Genomic DNA, 20256 nt, shown 5'->3' with positions numbered 1-20256 from the left:
GCATCCTAAGCGTGGGGTGTCAGGCCCCTTAATCAAGCACTCATAGGTCTGAAAACTTGAGATCTGACCATGAGCTGCCAAGTTTCCAGCTTTATCCTACTCACTGCAGTGGTAGTGCAGTGGTTGGGTGCTTTGGCTATAGACTCAAACAAATGGAGCACCAATCCCAGTTCCTTCTCATTAATTATTGTGGCAAGTTTTGAACCTTCTGAGACCAATGTGGATAGTATCACTACTTCACAGGGTGTTGTGAAGAGAGAAAAAACTGGGAAAGCACTTGGCCCAATACCCAACACCCAGTAAGTTCGGCAACATGGCAGCTGCAAATTATGATAGTGATTTATTTAGTACATCTTCCAGTCCCTGTGCTGTGCTCTTTGCTTACTATTTTTAAAAAATGGAAAACTTTAAAAATATTAACTCTTAATTTAGAACATAAGCTTCATGAGACAGGGATCTTTGTACATTTGTTTCTAATCAAATTCCTACAATGTCTGGCATAGATAGACACTTGAAAAAAAGGTCTGCTGAATTTATCACCTATCCCTACCCCCAACTCTCACTCTTGTGGCAATAATTTCCAAATCTTTTCCCTAGAATCTATCTGCATATTTCTAAATAACACTCTTTACTTATAATTTCAGATAGTTTCAGTGATTGCCCCTCCTACATACGCACTTCTCCATCTCTTTTTGGTCAAAACAATATTGAACATTTACATTATTTTAACTTTATCGACATTACTTAGAGTTGAGCTACGTGGGGAACTATGATTACATTTGTTGTGGGGTTAACTAATCCAGGTGGGAGGAGGATTGGGGAAAAGATAAAATTGAGAGTGCTTGGTATGTTTGAATATACAAAAAGAGATTTACACTTCTAATGGACATTGGCATTGAATTAATGATACTTATACCAAAAAACTAAGCACATGAAAACCATTAACTCTAGGGAATAAAAAAATGTAGTCACAAAAATAAAGACTTACAATTACAATGTATGTGTCTGACACTGTTCTAATATATGTAAGGTACCGACAGAGCTTTATAACTCTTACATGCAATACAAGGAAAAGGAATTGAGGTTCTGGGCTCAGGTAGGGGCTGATTTAGATTCCGGCCTAGCTTGTGCACTTGACTTCATGCAAGTCACTTGAATTCTCAGGGACTGTTTCCTGAGAGACATCAATTCACACTGTACAGTGCTGGTGTCAGGATTAAATAAGCGATTATTGCCTACAAAGTGCCAGCACAATGCCTGGTCCATTTTAAGTCCCAATCCACAAGAGCTATTAAGAACAGAATACTTTCAAACTGCTATATTGTCAAAAGGGAAAACTCCAGTAAATCTAATCCAAATGGACTTTTTTGGTGGTGTTGGGGGTATGAGTAGCACACACAGAGCTTCTTTTCAAAGAAAATACAATTGAAGGTGTGATTTTCCCTTCTAAGTCAATTTCTAATCAGCATGGTGCCTGCATCAAAACTAAAAGTTCAAGTGGGGGAGGGGGAGGGAATTACAGAATACATTTTAAGTTATTTTACATCATACTCATTTTTCTAAGAGTCATTGACACCCAGGAAGAATCTTCCTGGCACTAATAAAACTTACCTGTTATACATATACAAGGATTCTATATAGAACATTGTCCAGCGTAACTTCCTGCAATTATACAAATGTACTATATATTTTTACATTTGTATAGCTCAGTACCACAGGCACTAGCCATATGTGACTGAGGACCTGAAATGTGGCTAGTGTAAGAAAGTTAAAATTCTTACAAATTTTATTTAAATGTAAATGGCCACATGTAGCTAGTGACCACCATATTGGACACAGGTCAGCTGTGTATGATTTGGTTGCTCAAAGGCCTGTGAAAATCTACATTAATATGCATAAGTTGTCTTGTTATTGTGCAGGAAATTGTTTAATCAATTACATCAGCTGTTGAAAATGATACAACAGCAAACTTAGTATAAGCATTTCTAGAGATGTACTATCTCGGTTTGGGATTAGGATGTTAAAAGATCCATTCCATGTTTCTTGTATTTTGCAGCATAATTAAAAAAAAAAACAAAACAAACAAAAAAAAAAACAAAAAAACAAAGCCAGTGATTCCTGAAACATAAATATCTAAGCAAATTATCAACTTTTTTGATTTGTATGGAACAACTATATCAACAGCTGACTGTGGCAAATCCTGACATCACCTAATTCCTAGTTGTGACCAGGTTGATAGGTGTGGGTTTATCTTGCCCTTCCCAACACAGCAGGTGCTCCCTTAAAATAGCAGGGAGTATGTAGAAAAGAAGTGGCCTGTTTTATAAAACTCTGTATTTATTCAAAATGTTAAAAGATTTGACTTTCCCCTCCAAAATACTTTACATTAAGAAAAAAAAAAATCAAACCTGTTTTCTGTTTCTTAGCCACTTGTATAAGCTACTGTTTCCCTTTCTGGGATGAGCTTCTGCCCTTCCAACCTCTTCCCCTCCCTCCCTTCACTCTTGATATTGCTATAAATTTGTTTATAAAACCCTCCTCCCCCTCTCCCCTCGACGTCCTGCCCTGCAGGCATAGCTTCCTTTCCAGATTTCAGGCCTTGGCTGCAGGTGAAGCAGGCTGGATGGGCAGTACAGGGCAGAATGCTTTGTGCTTCTAGAAAGGCTGATTGGCTTTTTTCTTGATCAAGTAGAGGATGACAGGGGTGTTTTTTTTTTGCCCCATGGACACCTGTTCAGTCAGAGTCATATATTTGGCTTGGGCTTGCCCATGGTTGGTAGCCCTGCCCCTTCTCCAGTTACCCCAGGCATAGGTCCATGACAGCTGGGTCTGACGACTGTACCATTTGTCTGCCTGTGGATTGTGAAGGACAGGAAGAGTGGCACATGACTACAGTAGGGCTTGAGGGAGCCCCAACTTCTCAGAGAATGAGAACCAAACCCACAGGGAAGGAAGTTTTGATTTCTGGTAGGCAAAACCAGGGTCAGCCAGGACCATGGGAGATGGGGATAAGGGAGAAAGGTCTAGTCACGTAGTTCTAAAGTGAGAGACATTCCTTCCAACAAAATCCCCTCCCCTCTTCCATTACCCGCCTTCATCCTGTAGGTTCCAGGATGATTCCGGAAAGGAGGGAGAAAAAGAAGAGAAGGATTCTGTTCTGCTAATGGAAAAAAGGAAGGAGATGACAGAGTACTTGGGGCCGGGGGACATCTGTTGGAGTCTGTAATCATCATGGCTTCCCTGTTCGGGAGGGCGGGCAGAGGGGCCAGGAGCCAGGCCCTCGGAGACTTCATCAGCTCTGTTCCTTGTCCTTGACTAGTAAGACTGTGTGTTGGCCTCCACTGGATACAGACAAGACCACGCGGTTCTCCAGCTGTTTGCCTGTCATCTCCACAGGGCTCCAGGCATCCTCCTCCTGCCCCGTGCCCAGCTGGTAGTTGGTGCCCATACCCCAGGCAAAAACACGACCTATGAGGAAGAGAAACACAGGCAGCTGTCTCTAGGATCCCTAGCCCCACCTTTCTTGCTGTAGTGAGAGAAGTGAATTTCAGCCTTGAACTATAGCAGCCTGGAAATGTCTTAGCCTCTGGGAGTTCAGGGAAGCTGGAAATGGCCAAGGAGATGATAGATGAGTTCTGTCATCCAGAGATCACCACAGTCTTTACACATTGCCAAAGTCTTGTCTCTACTCCTAGGCATGGCATTCAAGGCCCTACATGACTGGCCACACCCTAAACCCCTATAACACTCTATTCCCAGGACCAGCCACCTTTGAGACTGCTCTGGATGTCCCTGTACCAAGGATCCCTTCTTTTGCTTATCATAAAGGACTGAACCTTCACAGTGTAGTAGAAGCCCCAAATTCCTCAAGAACTCGTCCCAGATAATCCCAGATCAAGCACCTCTGCCAGCCCAACTTCTCAAGGCCTCCATGGCTGTCCCACTCACCCACTGATGCTTTGCCAACTGCTTGCTCACACTCTCCTCGGCTGTGCTTGCCAGAACCCTGATTACAAGCCTTCTTTCTCCTAATAAAATTCTACGTATAACTCTCTGGGAAGCTGGAACATACTAGGTTGTAAATAAAGGGGTCACCATGGTGGAAAAAAGTAAAAAGAAGCCTAAGTTAGTGTGGAGATCTGGGTTCCAGTCCTACTGCCTGGCCAGGTCTCAGTTAGATATCCCCCTTTGCTGTTTTTCTCCTCTAGAGAACAAATCGTCTTTATTAAGATAATCTGTTTGCTCATTTTGTGTTGATCAGAGCCAGAGCTTTTGTCAGTGTTATTGTAAATACTTGCATCTCAGCTCTATCTGATGGTGGACCTCAGAGCCTGCTGGGCAGTTTGGTAAGGATCGCGACCCCAAGCCCCAACCAGACCCAGTAGGAGCAGCCGCAGCCCTACTCACCGTCCTTGGTCACAGCATACCCCACAGAGGCCCCACAAGCCACTGAGGAGACAGCAGGCAGCCTGGAGATCAGGGTGGGTATGCTCTTCTCCTCAGCACCCTCCCCAAGGCCCAGTCGCCCATACTCAGCTCGGCCCAGGCTGTATGCTTTCCCTGTAGGAGGAGGGAGAGAGATGAGTAGCAGAGAATGTGTTTCAGGTTGGCCAGGTGAGTTCCCATATCCATGGGAAGTTCCTATACCCTATATCCACCCTGGTTCCCGTTCCCAGAATGGTGAGAAAGAGGTTTGCAGTGTCTCTTCCAGTTCTGTAGGAGGCCTGGGAGAATCCCTATAGACCCCCATTGAACTCACAGTTGTAAGAGCACCAGGACTCTGCGGCGTGGGGGTGACTCTCATGAACCCACATCTGGCCCAACCCATGGAGCAGACCCAGGTTCCAAGGACCATGGCCATTGTCAAGAGTCAGGCCAGGCCTGTGCCCAGAAAACACGGCACTCCCAACCTGGAGGTCTCACCTTCGGAATCCATGCAAACTGTATGGTGCTGGCCACCAGAGAAGCCAACCCAGGACTTGGTGGAGTTCTTGAAGGATGTCAGATTCTGGGGCACGAAGCAAGAATCTGTGCCTGGGGTTCCTGGGGGGAAGGGCCAGGACAGAGTTGTTAGGGGTGAAAGTGTCCAAGGGGCTGTCCTTCTACATCCCCTCCCACACTGAGGCCCTCTTACCCTTCACTAGAGTATAAGTAGTCTCACTTTACAGATGACAAAACTGTGGTTTTGAGGGGTGACCTTACCACAATAAATGAGTGGTGGAGCCAGGACTGGAATCTAGGTCACCCTGGGCTATACTGGACACGGGGCTTGGGACTCACCAAGCTGATGGTAGTTGGAAAGGCCAAAGCCATATACATGACCCTCAAGGGAGATGGCAAAAGTGAAGTAGGCGCCACAGAAAGCATCCTGGAATTTCACGTGTCCTCGGCTTCCCCGGGATTTAAGCATCACACTTTTGGGGACCAGGAGTCGTTCTGTAGGCAGAGAAAATACCGGGGTCAGTGGCAGACACATAGAGCCTCTCTTCTTTGGCCCGTGTTAGTTTCCCCTTCCATAATGAAAGGCCTCAGAGGAAACTTTCTCCCTATTGTACTGAAGAGGTAACTGAAGCCAAGAGAATACAAACACCTCACTCAGACTCCCACAGCCAAGAGAAGTATCATTTACATGGAACTTACCAGGTACCGGCGATTCTTCTATGTTAACTCATTTAACCTCATAACATAATGAAGTAGGTATAGATATGAGGAAACTATGTCTAAGGTCCCACAGCCAGTAGGTAGTAGAGCCAAGACTCAAACCCAAAGTAGCCTAGCTCTAGAGTCAAAGTTCTTAACTACTGCTGCAAGTCTATCTGATCTAAGCCCGAACACACACAAAAAAATCCCTCCTGCCTTTGACCTTCATTGGAGGTGGACTGCCAAGCTGCCCAGCCAGAGGGATCTAAGCCACCTACCAAGGCCCTGCCGGCCACCACGATTGGCAAATAATTCAGGCACACGGCCCAGCTGGCCCTGCTCCCCGCAACCCAAAGTGTAGAGGTCACCATCAGCTGTCAGCATCACCAAGTGGTCGTTTCCTGAGGGTGAAAGAAATGGGAACATGGCACTCCCAACCCAGATGCAGGGCTTGTCTATTAGGCCCAAGGCTGGCCAGCCCCAAAACAAGTTTCTCCAACTCCTGCCCAGAACAAATACCCCTAGACTCACCTGAGGCCACCTTCACCACAGGCACATTCAACTGCACTTGCACAGGTACCATGCTCTTCTTCATGGGCTCCAAGAGCCCGATCACACCATTATTGTCCTGGAAGGGAGGGCACAGCACTTATCAGGCATTCCTGCCTGCCCCATACCAGCCAGATACAGGCTTCCAGGCAGCTACAGAACTGTGTGGAGAAGGGCGTTGGTGCCAGATGGGGGATGGAGAGGTGGGCAGGAGCCAGGCCACATACTGAAATACTTATGAATGAAATCATACATGGTCTGTGATTTGCATTAAAATAACAAAGGAGTAGGGGAGTGCATGGGAATTGAAAGGAACAAGTTTGGCCACAAGTTGATAATGGTTATGATGAATATTGATGGGTGTCCGATATATTATTCTGATCACTTTTATGTGTTTGAAAGTCTTCATAAAAATTTTAAAATAGCCTTGACGAGGAAATATCTCAACAAATTCCTTTATTTTTGACATTTCAAAATAAATATCAAAACAATTTTTAAAAAGCTGAACCTGCTTTTAAAACTGGACTCCCACATTTTGGAAATTCCACCCCCACCAAACCCCTGAGAGGGGGTGGAAGAGGGCTGAGAAGGGCAAGAGGGAGGTCGAAGACAGGGAGATGGGTAGGACGGCAGGCTTCCTTGATCAGCCTCAGCCCAAAGGCATCCTTGACCCACTCCTTCCCAAAACGCACACTTTATAACATCAGATTCAAGGAAACAGCCGATGGTGTGGACAGACATGGATGAAGAAGCCAGAGACCTAGGCCTGGGCCCAAGCTCTGCCTCTGGGCCTTAACTGCCCCATCACTACAAATGACAGGGGCAGGGAGATGAGTTACCTTTGGGGCTGCACCAGTTAATTCTGCCTGCCAACCCCCATGCAGTCTTCTAGACCCACTCTTACCCGGAAGGAGCCCCAGAGGAAGACACGGCCATCCTCGGTGAGGGCCGCTGTGTGACTGTCTCCAGCTGACACCTGTACCACATTCTCTTGCAGTTCCACTTTCCCGGGGACCATCTCTGAGCCTTCCACTGATGTGTCCCTTCCCAGGGCACCCTCATCATTGCAGCCAAAAGAGTAGACCTGTCCCAGGATGCCCCCATTAGAGCAAGGTCTGGCCTTTCGATCCATTCTTGTTCAGACCACCCCCTTCTCAGCTAGCCAGCTCCATCTCCATAGAGAAATGTGTGTGGCTCAAAGCTCCTTCCCCAAGCCCCCCAGGCCCTGTCCAATCCTGTGCCACTTCCCTCAACCTACCTGGCCACTTTTGCTTAGACACACGGTATGCATGCCCCCAGCCTCGGCCTGCACAATGTCTTCCGGAATGGGCACCAGGGCTGGCTTCTTCCTCTCCAGCACATTCTCTCCCAGCCCCAGCTGGCCCACGTCACCCTGGCCCAGTGTCAGCACCAAGCCTGGTTCTGTGCTGTGGGACCTATGTGAGACTGAGGGGTAAAGAAGACAGCCCCTGAGTGTGTAGGATGAAGGGAGAGAGGAGAGGTCACTGCATGGGCTCTGGGATCAGAGAGATCTGGGTTCAAGCCCCCACTCTGCCACAGACCATTAGCATGACCTTTCGGAGCCTAGGTTTTCCTCATTGGTGAAACAGGGACAACAGAGAACCCATCTCAGAGGGTTTTTGTAAAGATTAAAAATTTCACGTCGTTAATGTGAAAGGGAAGCCATGAAAACAAAGAGACCCTCGATATTGTGAAATGAATCTTGATGGGGGAGCACAGTGAGGACACGAGGTAGTTTTCTGGTCAGCTATAAGTTCTTGACAAGAAGCCACGGCGCTAACGGCGAGGGCTCAGATAACGTCTACCCTTTATTGACTGCTTGCTTTACTAAAGTTAAACTGCTTTGCAGTCCCCCAAATTATGTTGCAAACCTTCTTTATTTAAGATTCCACTTTAGGAAAGGAACCAAAGCCTCAGAGAGGTTAAGTAACCTACCCAGAAACACAGAGCTAGTAAGTAGCAGCGTTTGCACTGAAACCTAGGGAGCCTACATGGATCAAAGCAGTCCCTGGCCTCCATCTTCGGGCTATGACTTAACTCCTGGGCGTAGTCACACTGACAACATCTGTTCCCACCCCAGAGCAGACGCAGACCTACGGCTGAGGGAGGGAGGGACGGGAGTAAGAGCTCCACACAGGTATTTGCAGAGGTAAGCGCCAACTAGCGGGCGGCCCAGGGCCATCTGATGGCCAATGGCAACCACCCACAGTCCTGGACATCCAATGGTGTCCAGCCCCTCCCCCGGGGGTGTGGCCACGGCTGCCAGGGCCTCTGAGGCTGCTCAGAGGGTGCGCTGGGCAGGGAGCCACCTGGTCGGGTTTTCTGGTCAGGAGGGCTCGGCCCATAGGGACCTCGGAAGGAGCGGGCGCCTGGAACGTGGCGGGAGGCAACGGCCCTCACTGCCTGGTTACGAGAGTCTGCAAAAGACAGACACTGTCTGAGTGTGGATCCGCACTTCCACCTCCCGGGTTGGGGGTGGATCTCTCTACTCCCTGTCTCCCTCCAGGGTTCTAGGAAAGAGAAAACCACAGCCACCTCCCTTAAATGCTACCAAGATATTACCTCATTTTCCTTACAAAGCCCAGTAAGGTTGGTGCCGTTCTCCCCTCTATTTTATGAAAAGGATAATCTAAGCTCAGCGAGGTTAAGTGACTTGCCCAAAGACACGCACCTAGAAAGTAGCAGAGCCAGGACTTGAACCCCACGTCTGGAAGTCAGTGGTCTTAACCCATTAATTCCTAGGGCAAAGCTCTACGGTCTAGTGTTTTGCTAGCACTGTCTGAGTACTTTTAAACAAATCTCTGTGCCTTTAGGATTCCCAGAGGGTAGAATTCGATGAGGTACAGGGGCCTCTCCAGCTTGGCCCTCAGCCTCAAATGTCTAGGAGGAAGGAGCCTAATCCCAGATTCTGTGGGTTCCAGGAGGCCACCCATACCCAGAAAAGAGGCCAAGACCAACTTACCTTTCACTTTCTTGCTTTTGGAGAGAGCATCTTCTGGGGGTGACCTTCTTTTAGCTATTCGCTTGGGTGGCATCTTCTTGTCCTGAAAAACCCAGGCATATAATCAGAAATGGCAATCATTTTCCTGCTCTAATTTGACAATATTTATCAAGACTAAAACAAGAACCTTGAAAAAAGGTGAGAGGAATTACCCAGCAATTCTACTTCTCAGAATTTGTCTGAGAACAAGAACAGAATACACGTAAAGTTCCACAAATATTCTCCATTGTATTCTTCATAACTTTAAGATGGAGCTACCCATGCTTTCAGTAGTAGGGGACTGGCTAAATAATATGTGTATATTTATGATAAAACAGTATGAAGCCACTAAAAGTGATGCTTTCGGAGATTTATTGAATAGGAAGATGTTCACCATTACCAAGTAATATAAGCAGACTGAAGAACAGCTCAGCTCATTTTTGAAAAATAAATGCATATACATATATAAAAATAAATGTAGGAAAATGTAAAGGAAACATCCATTATTAACAACGGTAACCTCTGGAAAATGGGATTATGGGCAATTTTTACTTTTTTCTTTGTATCTTCCTATATTATCTAAGATGTTTAACAAGGAGCATTACATTTTTTAATTTTATTATAAAAAATTAAAACAATGAAGTATCCCTCATCGCTCCCTCCCAACCCCGAGATAATCACTAGTAACTCTGTAACTAATGGTTAACTAGATAACCAAATGTAACCGATGCATTACTGTTATTATGAGACTTTTTCTTTTAAAGCTACTCTCATTAAATAAAATTAACCAGACCATTTGTGACACTCTAAGACGTGCCTAGCTTTCTTAAACCGCCCAACAAGAGATCAACGCTGTGTGTGTGTGTGTGTGTGTGTGTGTATACATATATATATATATATATATATATATATATATTTTCATACTAACATACAAACACCAAGTATAAGAAAAGGAAGAAAGAAGGTAGGTGAAAAGAAGGGTTGTTGGACCTAGGATGACCCAGGGCAGCTGAAAGCTTCAGCCTTCAGCCTCTCCCCACCCTTCTCCCTTTTTACTGCTACTTCTCCCTAAGGTCTCCTCATATTCTTCCCTAAGGATGCTGAGGACAGAGACATTCTCAATTCCAATCCAGCCCAAATTGTGTCCAAAGTCTTTTTTCTCCATACGTGTACCTCTGGAAGTAAATCTTTATCAGGTTTGTGAAAGACAGTCAAGTTGTCTAAGCCTGGAGCTCCCAAACTGTGGAATGTGAACCCTCTGTGTGGCATGGATGGCAGGGGGCAGGGCACTTGAGACTCCCCTGATGCAAGGTAGTGGAGCACAGTCTCTGGAGCCAGAAGCTGGGCTCAGCTACTTTCTAGTTGTGCGACCTGGGGTAAAGTTATTTAATCTCTTCTTGATTCAGTTTCCTCCTCAGTAAAATGGGAATAATAACAGTACCTACATATTTGTGATGGGTAGGATTAAATAAGCTAATACTATAAAAAGTAACTACATAGTACAGTGCTTAGTAAATCAATATCGATATTGTTAAGATGTCTAGGGTCTGCCCCAGGTAAGCCTCAGGAACAGCCCTAAATTAATCCAACCCTCCTCTCCTCCATTTCATAGATTAGGGATGGTGACTACCTGAGGCTACAAATGGAATTTCCAGAACTACAAGAGCCTTTCTCAGACTCAACCTTGGGCCTAAACAGCAGCCCTTCCTTTCATCCATCCCTCCCTTCCTTCCAGTAGGTCCTACAGCTTCAACCTCTCCAGTACCCACTCTACAGTATATGAACAAGGCCAGTGGCCTTGGAATTTATGGCACATTCTGCTGACTACCCTACGGGAAAAGAACAAAGTGTTGAGGATGGAGAAGTAGCCAAGGGCCTGTGTGGGTTGGGCCTCTGCAAGTTGAGCTTTTCTACAGGTTGTAACTGGCCCAGTTCTGACTTTGATGAGGTAGCAGTTCTGAGCTTAACTTTTATTCCCATGAGAAGGGACTCCTCCCCTCCATCCCAGCTCTTTGAGGCCCCTCATCCCACATGAAAAATGCACATTCTTTAGTATTACAGGGAACTGGAGTCACCTGCCAGAGCTGTGGCTTGTTCCGCCCGCCTTTGGCCAGCAGTCTTAACCTCTCTGAAGTGTGTCCTCACCTGTAAAAGGGGATGCCATGACTACTTCTCAGGGCTGCTGTCAAGACCGAATGAAATGTCTGTAAAGGACTTTGCAGTGCCAAGCATACAGAGACATAGTCAACATGTTCTATGACTTTAAGTGAACAAACTACAGCATCCCATTCTAAGGAAACGATGAATGAAACAATGTTATTTGATGACCTGCTGTGTTCAGTACATGGCAGAGTTGGTTCATTCATTCCACAAATATTTATCAGAGTGCTTATTAATACAGTTTGGCTTTGGGCCAAGTGTAGCAAGAAAAAACCTGTTCTCACGGAGCTTACATTTTAGTGGGAAAAAAAAAATTATTACAGATGGTGCCGTGTAAAGAATAGGCGAGGTGATATATAAGAGAATAACTTGGGGTAGCAAAAACAATATGAATGTACTTATCACCAAATTGTGTATTTGTAAATGGCTGAAATGGTAAATTTTATGTTACGTATGTTGTATTTTATCGCAATTTTAAAAAAAGGAATAACTGGGATAGGGGAGGAGAATGGTCGTGGAGGTAACATTCAAGCTAAGAACTGAAATATGAGAGACAGTCAGTAGCGGAAGACCTGGACAAAAGCAGTCCACTCAACGGTGTGATGTGTGAAGGACTCTGAAGAGGCCAGTGTGGCTGTAGCTGGAGAGCGATTGGTCAAATAGCACAAGGGGAGCAGGGGCTGGATCGTGCAGTCTCGTAGGGAAACAGAAGTTTTAAGAAGGATGTCTTCATCGGATTTCCATTTTTAAACGACCGCTCTGGCCACTGGAAAGAAAATGAGATGGACTGAAAGAGGAGGCTCTTGCAGGCAACCAAATGAGAGATGACAGTGACTTCATTTGGTCTGAGGCAATAGAGAAAAGTAGACAAAAACAGATCTATTTAGGAGACAGATCAATTTGCCAGTGGGTTGGATGTAGGGAGAAGGGGAGGAGGAATCCAGAGTGACTTTTACATCCTAAAAAATCCAGAAGATCCTGGGCAAGCCTGAGCTTGGTCAAGCCCAAGGAACCCAGGCTTTGGCTTAAAGGACTAGGTAGCAGGTTGATCTCTAGTTAGGGAGATGGAGAACACTTTGGGACAAACAGGAGAAGAGAAACCTGGAACTGCATTTTATCAGTGTTTTTGTTAAGTCTGAAGTGCCTGAGAGGCATACAAGAAGTGATGTTAAGTAGACAGAGTGGGGTGCGTTAAAGAGTATGGGATCTAACAGGTATCCCTGTGTTTCAGGTAAACAGGCTGTATCGCTGGCCAGGCTGGCAGCCCCATTCTACCAAAGGCAAATCTCTAGCCAGTTCCTCAGAACGACCTGTAGTAGTTGGCCCTGCTGGGAAGGCAAACTGTAGTAGCATGAAAAGTACAACAAAAAGATGAGTGAAAAAACAGTAAACAGGATCATGTCTGCACATAAGCGCTGATGCTGGGCTGACCTGTAAACAAGGCCTGGAATGGAGGTGGTTGGTATTATGGGGCAATAACATTGTGGGCTGGAACCAACCCAGCAAACTCATAGCCACCTGTGTTTTGGCTAATATTTGAGGGCATCTCACTGCCAGGTAGCCATACTGATCCCATTTACAGATGAGGAAATTGAGGCTCAGAAAGATGAAGTATCTCTCCCAAGATTGGAAAAGGAAATCAGTGTGAACCAAGCTGGTCAGACTCCAGAGCTGGTGCCCTTACCAGCTTCTTCCTCATGACACTCCCCAGTTTTTCCACCTGCTGAGAACTCTCATACCTGCCTCTCATACCATCTTCCCCAGAAAAGACAGCAACTTGTCTCTGGTCTTCCTGTATCCCACCCCCACCACATTCTACAACTCATTCCTGATCTTTCTTAACTTCAAACCTGAAACAAGCTGCTTCCTTGTTCAGACTCCTCAGAAGTTTCCTCTGCCTGGAAGAAAAAGCCCACATTTCTTAGCCTAGTACTCAAGACCTCCGGGGTCTGATACTAACTTAACTTTTGGCCTCATCCCTTATCTCTCGCATCCTTCTTTCTCCTCCCACACAATCTTAGAAGATTTACTGTTCTTTCCATACTATTTCCATCTCTCTAGTCCTTCCCATCCCTTATCCTACTGGAAGAACTTCTATTCAAGTTGCAAAGTCACCTGAGTGGTAAACCACCTCTTCTCCCTCTCAAACCTAAAGGAATCATTCTCTCCCAGAGAAATTAGGGCAGACTTTTGGATCATAATTAAATTTACATGTCTATCCATGACACCAATCTACTCCTTAAAATACAAGCCTCTCTTATTTTAATATGGGGCACTGGCCACACTGATCTTCTATATGCCAACAACGCTTTACTTCTCACAAGCTGAAGAAGGCATGGTCACACTCCTATTTCACAGTTGAGGGAACTGAGGCTCAGAGAAGTAAATTTACTTGCCTAAGCTCATACAGCCAGTACATGAGAGCCAAGAGAGGAGACCCTGAGGCAGCCAGAGCCTGAGAATGTGGGCCAGATGGGTGAAGTATCTGAAGGACATGGGGAAAGATAATGGGGCCACTCCCTGCTGAGGTGGAGTTGAGAACTGGTTTTTGAGTCTGACAGGGTTCTCTCTGAGCCTGAGAATCCTCATCTCTCAAATGGAGATCTCTGGGCACTGCAGAGTGCAATCCCAGGGCAAGGGCAGGGATGAGAGGGCACCTTCTCAAAAGTGGAGCCCTACACCCATTACCCACCTGCATCTTCTAGTGCACAGATCTGTCCTTTGTACAGACTCCCTAACTGCTCTGGGTGTGTTTTCTTAACCAGGCTGTGAGTGTCCAGACTGGGAATAAGACCAAGAATAAGTAGTGAGTGGTCTTTTGTCCCCAACCCCTCATCCCTCAATGGAGAAACACAGCTTCTATCTTAAAGGAGCTTATAGTCTGAAAGAAGAGTGAGACACGGTCCCGAATAATTAAAAGTCAGACACAGAGTCAACTTCTACCAATAGGCACCTTGGGCATGCCAGCCTCTCCTAGAATGCTCACACCTGCACTCTGAATAAATATGATCACCATGCTTTTCCAGATGGGAGAAAGCTGAGGTTCAGGGGAAGATCCCACAAGAGTAGGATGAAATGGCAGACCTGACCACTCCCCACTAGGGCCAGAGGTCCCCTCTCCCACTCCTCCCTGGGCCTCAGTTTCCTCATGTGATGAATGAAGGCACACTGGACTAGAGAGTCTAGCAGGGGCCTGGTATTCCTCCCGTGACTCCCTGTGACCTCACCACAGCCTCATTTCTGCAAAGGGTTCTCTGACTACTGCAGCTGTCCCTACTGCCACTCCCTGCTCCCCAATGTCAGGAGGTAGACACTTGCCTGCCAAACTCAGAGGCTGAAGAATCTCTTTGTGAGAAAGGTCCCCAGGGAAGGGAAGAGAGAGGCTCATCTGTCAAAAAGACATTTGCTGAGTTCCTGCTATGTGCTAGGCACAGAGTTGCGACACTTCACCCCAAGAGTTCTTCACTGGGGGATCCCCCTCATATACAGAGCTGTGCCTGGGTTTATGTGTTTATTTTTCCACAGAAGTAAAGGAGCCACAGCTTCCAGCAGATGTTAAAACCACTGCTTTATGGAAATTATGGGATATTACTAATTCTCACCACATGCCTCTTACTTTATTTTACAGATAAAGAAACTAACACTCAGGAGGATTGGGTGGGTGGCCCAAGGGCACCCAACTAGTTAAGTTGCAAAATTGAACAGGATTCCTGCTCTTAGATGACTTTGCAACAGGAGCATGGTTTCTGACTCCACTCTAATGCCTTTCTTGGATGAAACCACCCCTCCTCCTCCATCCCTGCCCAATGTTCCTCAGTCTTGCACTTGAAACCTTTCAAGACCCAGCCTATTGTATCATCTTGCTACTCACCTCCTTGTATCTTGTGCTCTAGTCAGACTCAAACACCTGTGGGATCCCTGACCAACATACCCAGACCTTCATGCCTTTGCATGTGCTGTGTGCCTCCTACCTGGATCACCCTAATTCCTCCACCCCCCCCCCCAGTGTGCCCGAATAACGACTGCTCCTTCAAAACCCCAATCAAGTGTCACCTCACCTGGAAAGCCATCACTGACCCTCCTAGGCAAAGGCTGGGTGACCTCCTCAGACTTCCCGTAACACTCCATACACTCATCTTCTACTAGGACACACTTGGTTGGAGCACCTCAATTACTATGTGATTAATGAATGACTTGCTAGCAGCAGCGCTCCTGGCTCCAAGGGCATCCTTCCGCAATCACACTGGCTGGCCCTTATGTAACTGTGACCCCACATGTGTCACAAGGAGACGGGGAGCTCTGTAAAGGCCACACGCGCCCTTCTCACCATTGTTCCCCAGCTCTGCAAGCGAGGCGCGGGGTAAGACAGCCAGTAAATAATCTGTTGACAGATGAGTTGATGAATTCACAGCCCACCTCTCCAAAAGGCCAACAGTCATTGTGTTGGTGCCTGTTGACGCTGAGACTTCTTTCCTCGCAGCAGACACTCACCAGCCTACCCTTGAGCTCCTAAAGCAGACCCTCGCCGGGCAGGATTCTTTCCCCAATCTGCAAACAGCATTCTCTAACGACAGCCGGACAAAATCACTTTCTCCGTTTTGGAAACGCAGCCGCCACCAGGGCGGTGGGCCCCGGCCCGCTAGGCGCGCGGGTGTGCGCATCAGGGCTGGCGAGGTCACCGCGGCCACGCGCATTCCGGCCGGCCGCGATCGGCTCGTTTGAATCTCCCGCCCGCGCGGACGCTGCGGGCCGGGCGCGAGACAGGCGGCGGCACAGGGGCAGGAGGGCCCTCGCTCGGACGAGGAGGGGCCCGGCTAGCGCCCGGGCGCCCCACGGGGCCGGAAACCGCGCGCCCGCACCCGCGCCTTCCTGCCGCCCCGCTTCACGTGGAGCCGGCGTGGCGCGACTAGGCGCGCGCGAGCAACGCCCCGGCCCGCCGAGGACCCCCGGTGCTCCCGCTGTAGCAGCTCAGCGCGGCTCCCTCCGCCAGGACCCTTCTTCCGTTACGCGCACGACCTACCTCGGTGCAGGTCCGCCAGAAGGAACTCCTCCGCTCGCCTGACCGGCCGCGAACTGCCCCAGAGCATGCGCTCTGCAGGCCTCCAGCCCCGACCCGGGCCAGAAAGGAAAACAAAGAGCCCGGCGGCCCCTGGCGGTCGCCCTGGGAGGTGCAAGTGGCGCGCTCCGGCCAGGGAGCTCTGGACCAGGCTCTCTCCACCTGTATTCCACCGGTACAGTGGGTGTATATTTTGGAGACTTCAAGTCGGGGCAGGTGGACTGACAACCAGAAGACCACTTGAAAACAGGATTTGTTTGGGAAAATCTGGTGTGGAAGGGACTATACGGAGAAAGGAGATACTGCTCTTCCCTGCTCTTAAGAGAGTGAGAAAGATGAGAAATCAGACAATCAACGACCACACGGAGCCATGACGAGGGTAGGCACAGGGGCATCTGGCTCAGCCTGGGGTTTAAGAAAGGCTTTCCAAGTTAATTCGAAGAAGCCAGGGCATCCTAGGAGAAGCATCACTTGCAATAACAGGGGTGATGAGAGCCTAGGGTGGTTGTGAGAAACTGCCAAGAGGGTCCGATTAGAGCCCAGGGTGCCTGTGAGCGTGACGGGAGAGCCCTGGAGAGGGAGAGTCAGGCCATGGATCTCCTTAGCGTCTTGTGTGTTTAAGGGGTGCAGCCTCTATCCCAAAGCAATGGGGGAATCATGAAAGGGATTTGAGAATGTGTGTGATAGGAGATTTTAGTTTTAGAACAAAATGGATAATGAACTTGGGCCAGGAAAGGGAAAACAAGTGGAGGGAGGGAGACCAGATTAGAAAGAAGAAGGTGTGAATTGGGATTGGGGGCTGGAGAAGGAAAATAAACACCAAGCAGACAATCCTTGTTAACACACTCATTCTTCAGGATGGATACAAACACTTCTTGAGGATTTTAAGTGTGCCCTGAGGTGACCTCTCAGGCATTTGATTTTCTGGCGGATTACCCGGGTCAGGGCAGTGACTTCTGCAAAAGGGTATTTTCCATTTCATGTTGATTCTGACTCTAAAAGTCATTTTATCATACCTGAACTCTAGATGGACACTATTTTTTTTATAGGGTATTTTACAATTTTTTAATCCCCCCTTCACTTCCACCCCTGACCCATGGATATTGCCGTTTCCCCTTAAGAACTGGATCTCTGAAGGTGGATGTCTCCTCCCACAACCTGGAGGCATACACCAGGGGCCAGGCAAACCCTGGGGGCCTAGCTCACCTGGGGCCTGGCAAACCGGAAGTTTGGTTGTGGCTCCACCTGGGGGCAAACCCAGGACCTTCTGTATTAGATGGACACTTGTGATGAGTATTGACCAACTGAATTTCTTTTACTGTGCAGAGCCCACCCAAAGCACTCCCCATCCTCAGGGTCTCTCTTACCTCTGCAAGTTGACCTCTGCCTCCATCACGGACACTTCCTTTGGATGATATAGTACTGTGAACTTTCTCCAAGTTTCAGCCCTGGGATCTCCGATCTCTCTCTGCTTTCTTCCTCCAGGATCTTACTCATTCACATGGCTTGATGGAATTGTAAAAATTATTATTATTATCATCTATTTTGTAACACCTTTATTTTGTTAACTACAGGAACATGTCCATCTATGTCCTTTAGCATATTTGTTCCTTCCAAACCTCATGACAGTTGGAAAATAAGAAAAATGAGGTTCAGAGAAGATAAAAACTTTCTGGAGGTTATCATACAGGTGGTAGAAGAGAACCAGAACCCTTGCTGAGGGCTGAGCCATCACCTTTTAATTGAGGGGGCAATCCATCCAGTCTGGTTCTAACCTTTGCCCTAATTTTCAGTCTTACATCTCTACCCAGAAGACCGAACACCAAAAATAAAACTCATTTCCCATGGATCTAGATTCCCCACAACTTCCTCATTCCAGTCAAAGTTAAGGTTCTTCAGTAAGTACAGATTCAAACCTGAACTTCTTTTCTGATTCCTCCCTCTCCTCAACTCTTCATGTTTCTCTTTGTGCCTCTCTGGTCTAAAGTACCACCTTGCTTGCTTCTGCTCCCACCTCTCATTTCTTTCCTTCCATTTTATTCTACCAAGATCCCCAGGTTAGTCTTCCTAAATTATAGCTGTGAGACCATGCCCTGTTTAGAAATCTTTAAAGACTCAGATATTTCTTCATTGCTGTGCTTGGAGCACTAGGCGGCAAATCTCTCAAGCTGTTGATTTCTCATTTCCCCCTTAGCCTCTATACTGTGTACTCCGAAGATGCCCATGCTCATTCCTACCTTCTCACTTGTATCTGGCCTGTTCTCCCTCCCAGGTGCCTTCCTTCCTGCCTAGTTGAATTCTTGATATTTTTAAGGTTTAATTCAGTTCTCATCTCCATGGAGCCTTTCTTGGCTCCACTTATCTTTTCTTTCTTAGAACCCAAATATCGATTTCATTTTTTCCACATGCTGATTGTTTTATTTATTGAATACACACCATAAGGAAAACAAGTAATGAACCCAACCCAGAACTGACACAGATGATAGAATGAAACTTGAATAACATTAAAAGTTATTATAACATATTTTATATGTCCAAAAATCAAGTAGAGACATAGAAGATATAAAAGTAAAATTGTTGACAATATATAAGATGGCAAATACACTGGGTAGGATTAACAATAGATTAGTGAACTTGAAGGCACAGCAATAAAAATAACCCAAAGTGAAACACAGAAAAAAATTTTTAAAAGTAAAAATAGCGTTAGTAAGCTATGTAATAACTTTAAGGGACCTAATATACAGGTAATTGGAAACCCTGAAAGCAAAGAGTTGGGGACAGAAAATATAAGGAGAAATAATGGCTAAAAATGTCCAAACTATAAACCTAAAGATCTGTGATGGTTAATTTTGTGTCATTTTGACTAGGCTATGGTGCCCAGTTGTTTGGTCAAACACCAGTCTAGATGTTGCTGTGAAGCTATTTTTTGGACATGATAACCTTTAAATCAGTAGACTTTGAGAAAAGCAGATTAACTGCTGTAATTTGGGTGGGCCTCATCCAATCAGTTGAAGGCCTTAAGAAAAAGAACTCTGCCAAGTCTGTCTCTAGTCTCAAGACCGTAATATCAGCTCTTGCTGGGATTTCCAGCCTGCTAACCTACCAACAGATTTCAGACTTGCCAGCTCCCACAAACACATAAGCCAATTCTTTAAAATACTTATCTATATCTATCTATACACATACATCCTATTGGTCCTGTTTCCCTGGAGAACTCTAATACAAAATACAAGAAGCTCAAGGAACTCCAAGTGCAAGAAGCAAGACATATCAAAATTAAGTTGCTCAAAATCAATGATAGAAAATCTTAAAAGCAGTCAGAATAAAGACCTGTTATGTACAGAGGAACAAGACAAGGATACAATGCAACATGTCAGTACAGAGAAACAAAAACGAGAATACAATGCAAATAAGATGACAATGGAGCAACATTTCCAAAGTGTTTCAGCAAAATTATGTCTAGTAAAGTATATCTAGCAAAAACATCTTTCAAAAATGAAGATGAAGTTGAGGTATTTTCAGATGTACAAATGATGAAAGAACTCATCGCCATCAGACTCCATAGTAAAAGAAACATTAAAGAAAGACCTTTGGGCGGAAGAAAAGTGATACCGGATGAGAATCTGGATCTACACGAAGGAATGAAGAGTACTGGAAATGTAACTACATGGGTAAATATATGATTTTTTTTTTCAAAACTTAAAAGAGAAAGACAACTGTTTATTTAAATAAAAAGAATGCATTGTGAGTTTTATAACATATAAAATACATGACAATAATAAGAAAGACTGGCGTGAAAAATATATTGCAAGATTCTTATACTATAATAGGTGAAGAGTTATAAAATCAA

At 46.1% G+C, this 20256-nt stretch overlaps 1 protein-coding gene across 10 annotated transcripts; it reads right to left on the bottom strand.

The window, feature by feature from the left end:
* Positions 1–2317: 2317 nt before the first annotated feature.
* RCC1 (regulator of chromosome condensation 1) lies at positions 2318–16531 on the bottom strand. 10 transcript variants are annotated; one of them, XM_036230823.1, is made up of 12 exons: positions 16371–16428; positions 11266–11335; positions 9173–9254; positions 8520–8627; positions 7448–7635; positions 7094–7273; positions 6172–6268; positions 5919–6041; positions 5281–5436; positions 4924–5043; positions 4408–4560; positions 2318–3468 (listed from the first exon to the last, which is right to left on the bottom strand). In XM_036230823.1, the coding sequence occupies exons 3-12, from the start codon at positions 9243–9245 to the stop codon at positions 3293–3295; spliced, it is 1374 nt and encodes a 457-aa protein (XP_036086716.1). In that variant the 5' UTR covers positions 9246–9254; positions 11266–11335; positions 16371–16428; the 3' UTR covers positions 2318–3292. The 10 variants fall into 10 exon arrangements, with proteins under 10 accessions (XP_036086716.1, XP_015987613.2, XP_036086721.1 ...); XM_016132127.2 differs by lacking the exon at positions 11266–11335 and having other exon boundaries at positions 16371–16472; XM_036230828.1 differs by lacking the exons at positions 11266–11335; positions 16371–16428 and adding an exon at positions 15842–16000.
* Positions 16532–20256: the final 3725 nt, after the last annotated feature.

The sequence above is a fragment of the Rousettus aegyptiacus genome, unplaced genomic scaffold (assembly GCF_014176215.1).
Source record: "Rousettus aegyptiacus isolate mRouAeg1 unplaced genomic scaffold, mRouAeg1.p scaffold_m13_p_1, whole genome shotgun sequence".
NCBI lineage: Eukaryota > Metazoa > Chordata > Mammalia > Chiroptera > Pteropodidae > Rousettus > Rousettus aegyptiacus.
The sequence above is the reverse complement of the archived record's forward strand: the minus strand, read 5'-3'. Positions and strand labels throughout refer to the sequence as shown.

Excerpts from the sequence above, each read along its gene's own strand:
- RCC1 (XM_016132127.2), bottom strand. The coding sequence starts at position 9,245 with ATGCCACCCAAGCGAATAGCTAAAAGAAGGTCACCCCCAGAAGATGCT. Across the intron at positions 8,628-9,172 it reads CAAAAGCAAGAAAGTGAAAG|ACTCTCGTAACCAGGCAGTG; the intron begins GTAAGTTGGTCT and ends TGTCTTTTGCAG. Across the intron at positions 7,274-7,447 it reads GTCTAAGCAAAAGTGGCCAG|GTCTACTCTTTTGGCTGCAA; the intron begins GTAGGTTGAGGG and ends ATCCTGGGACAG.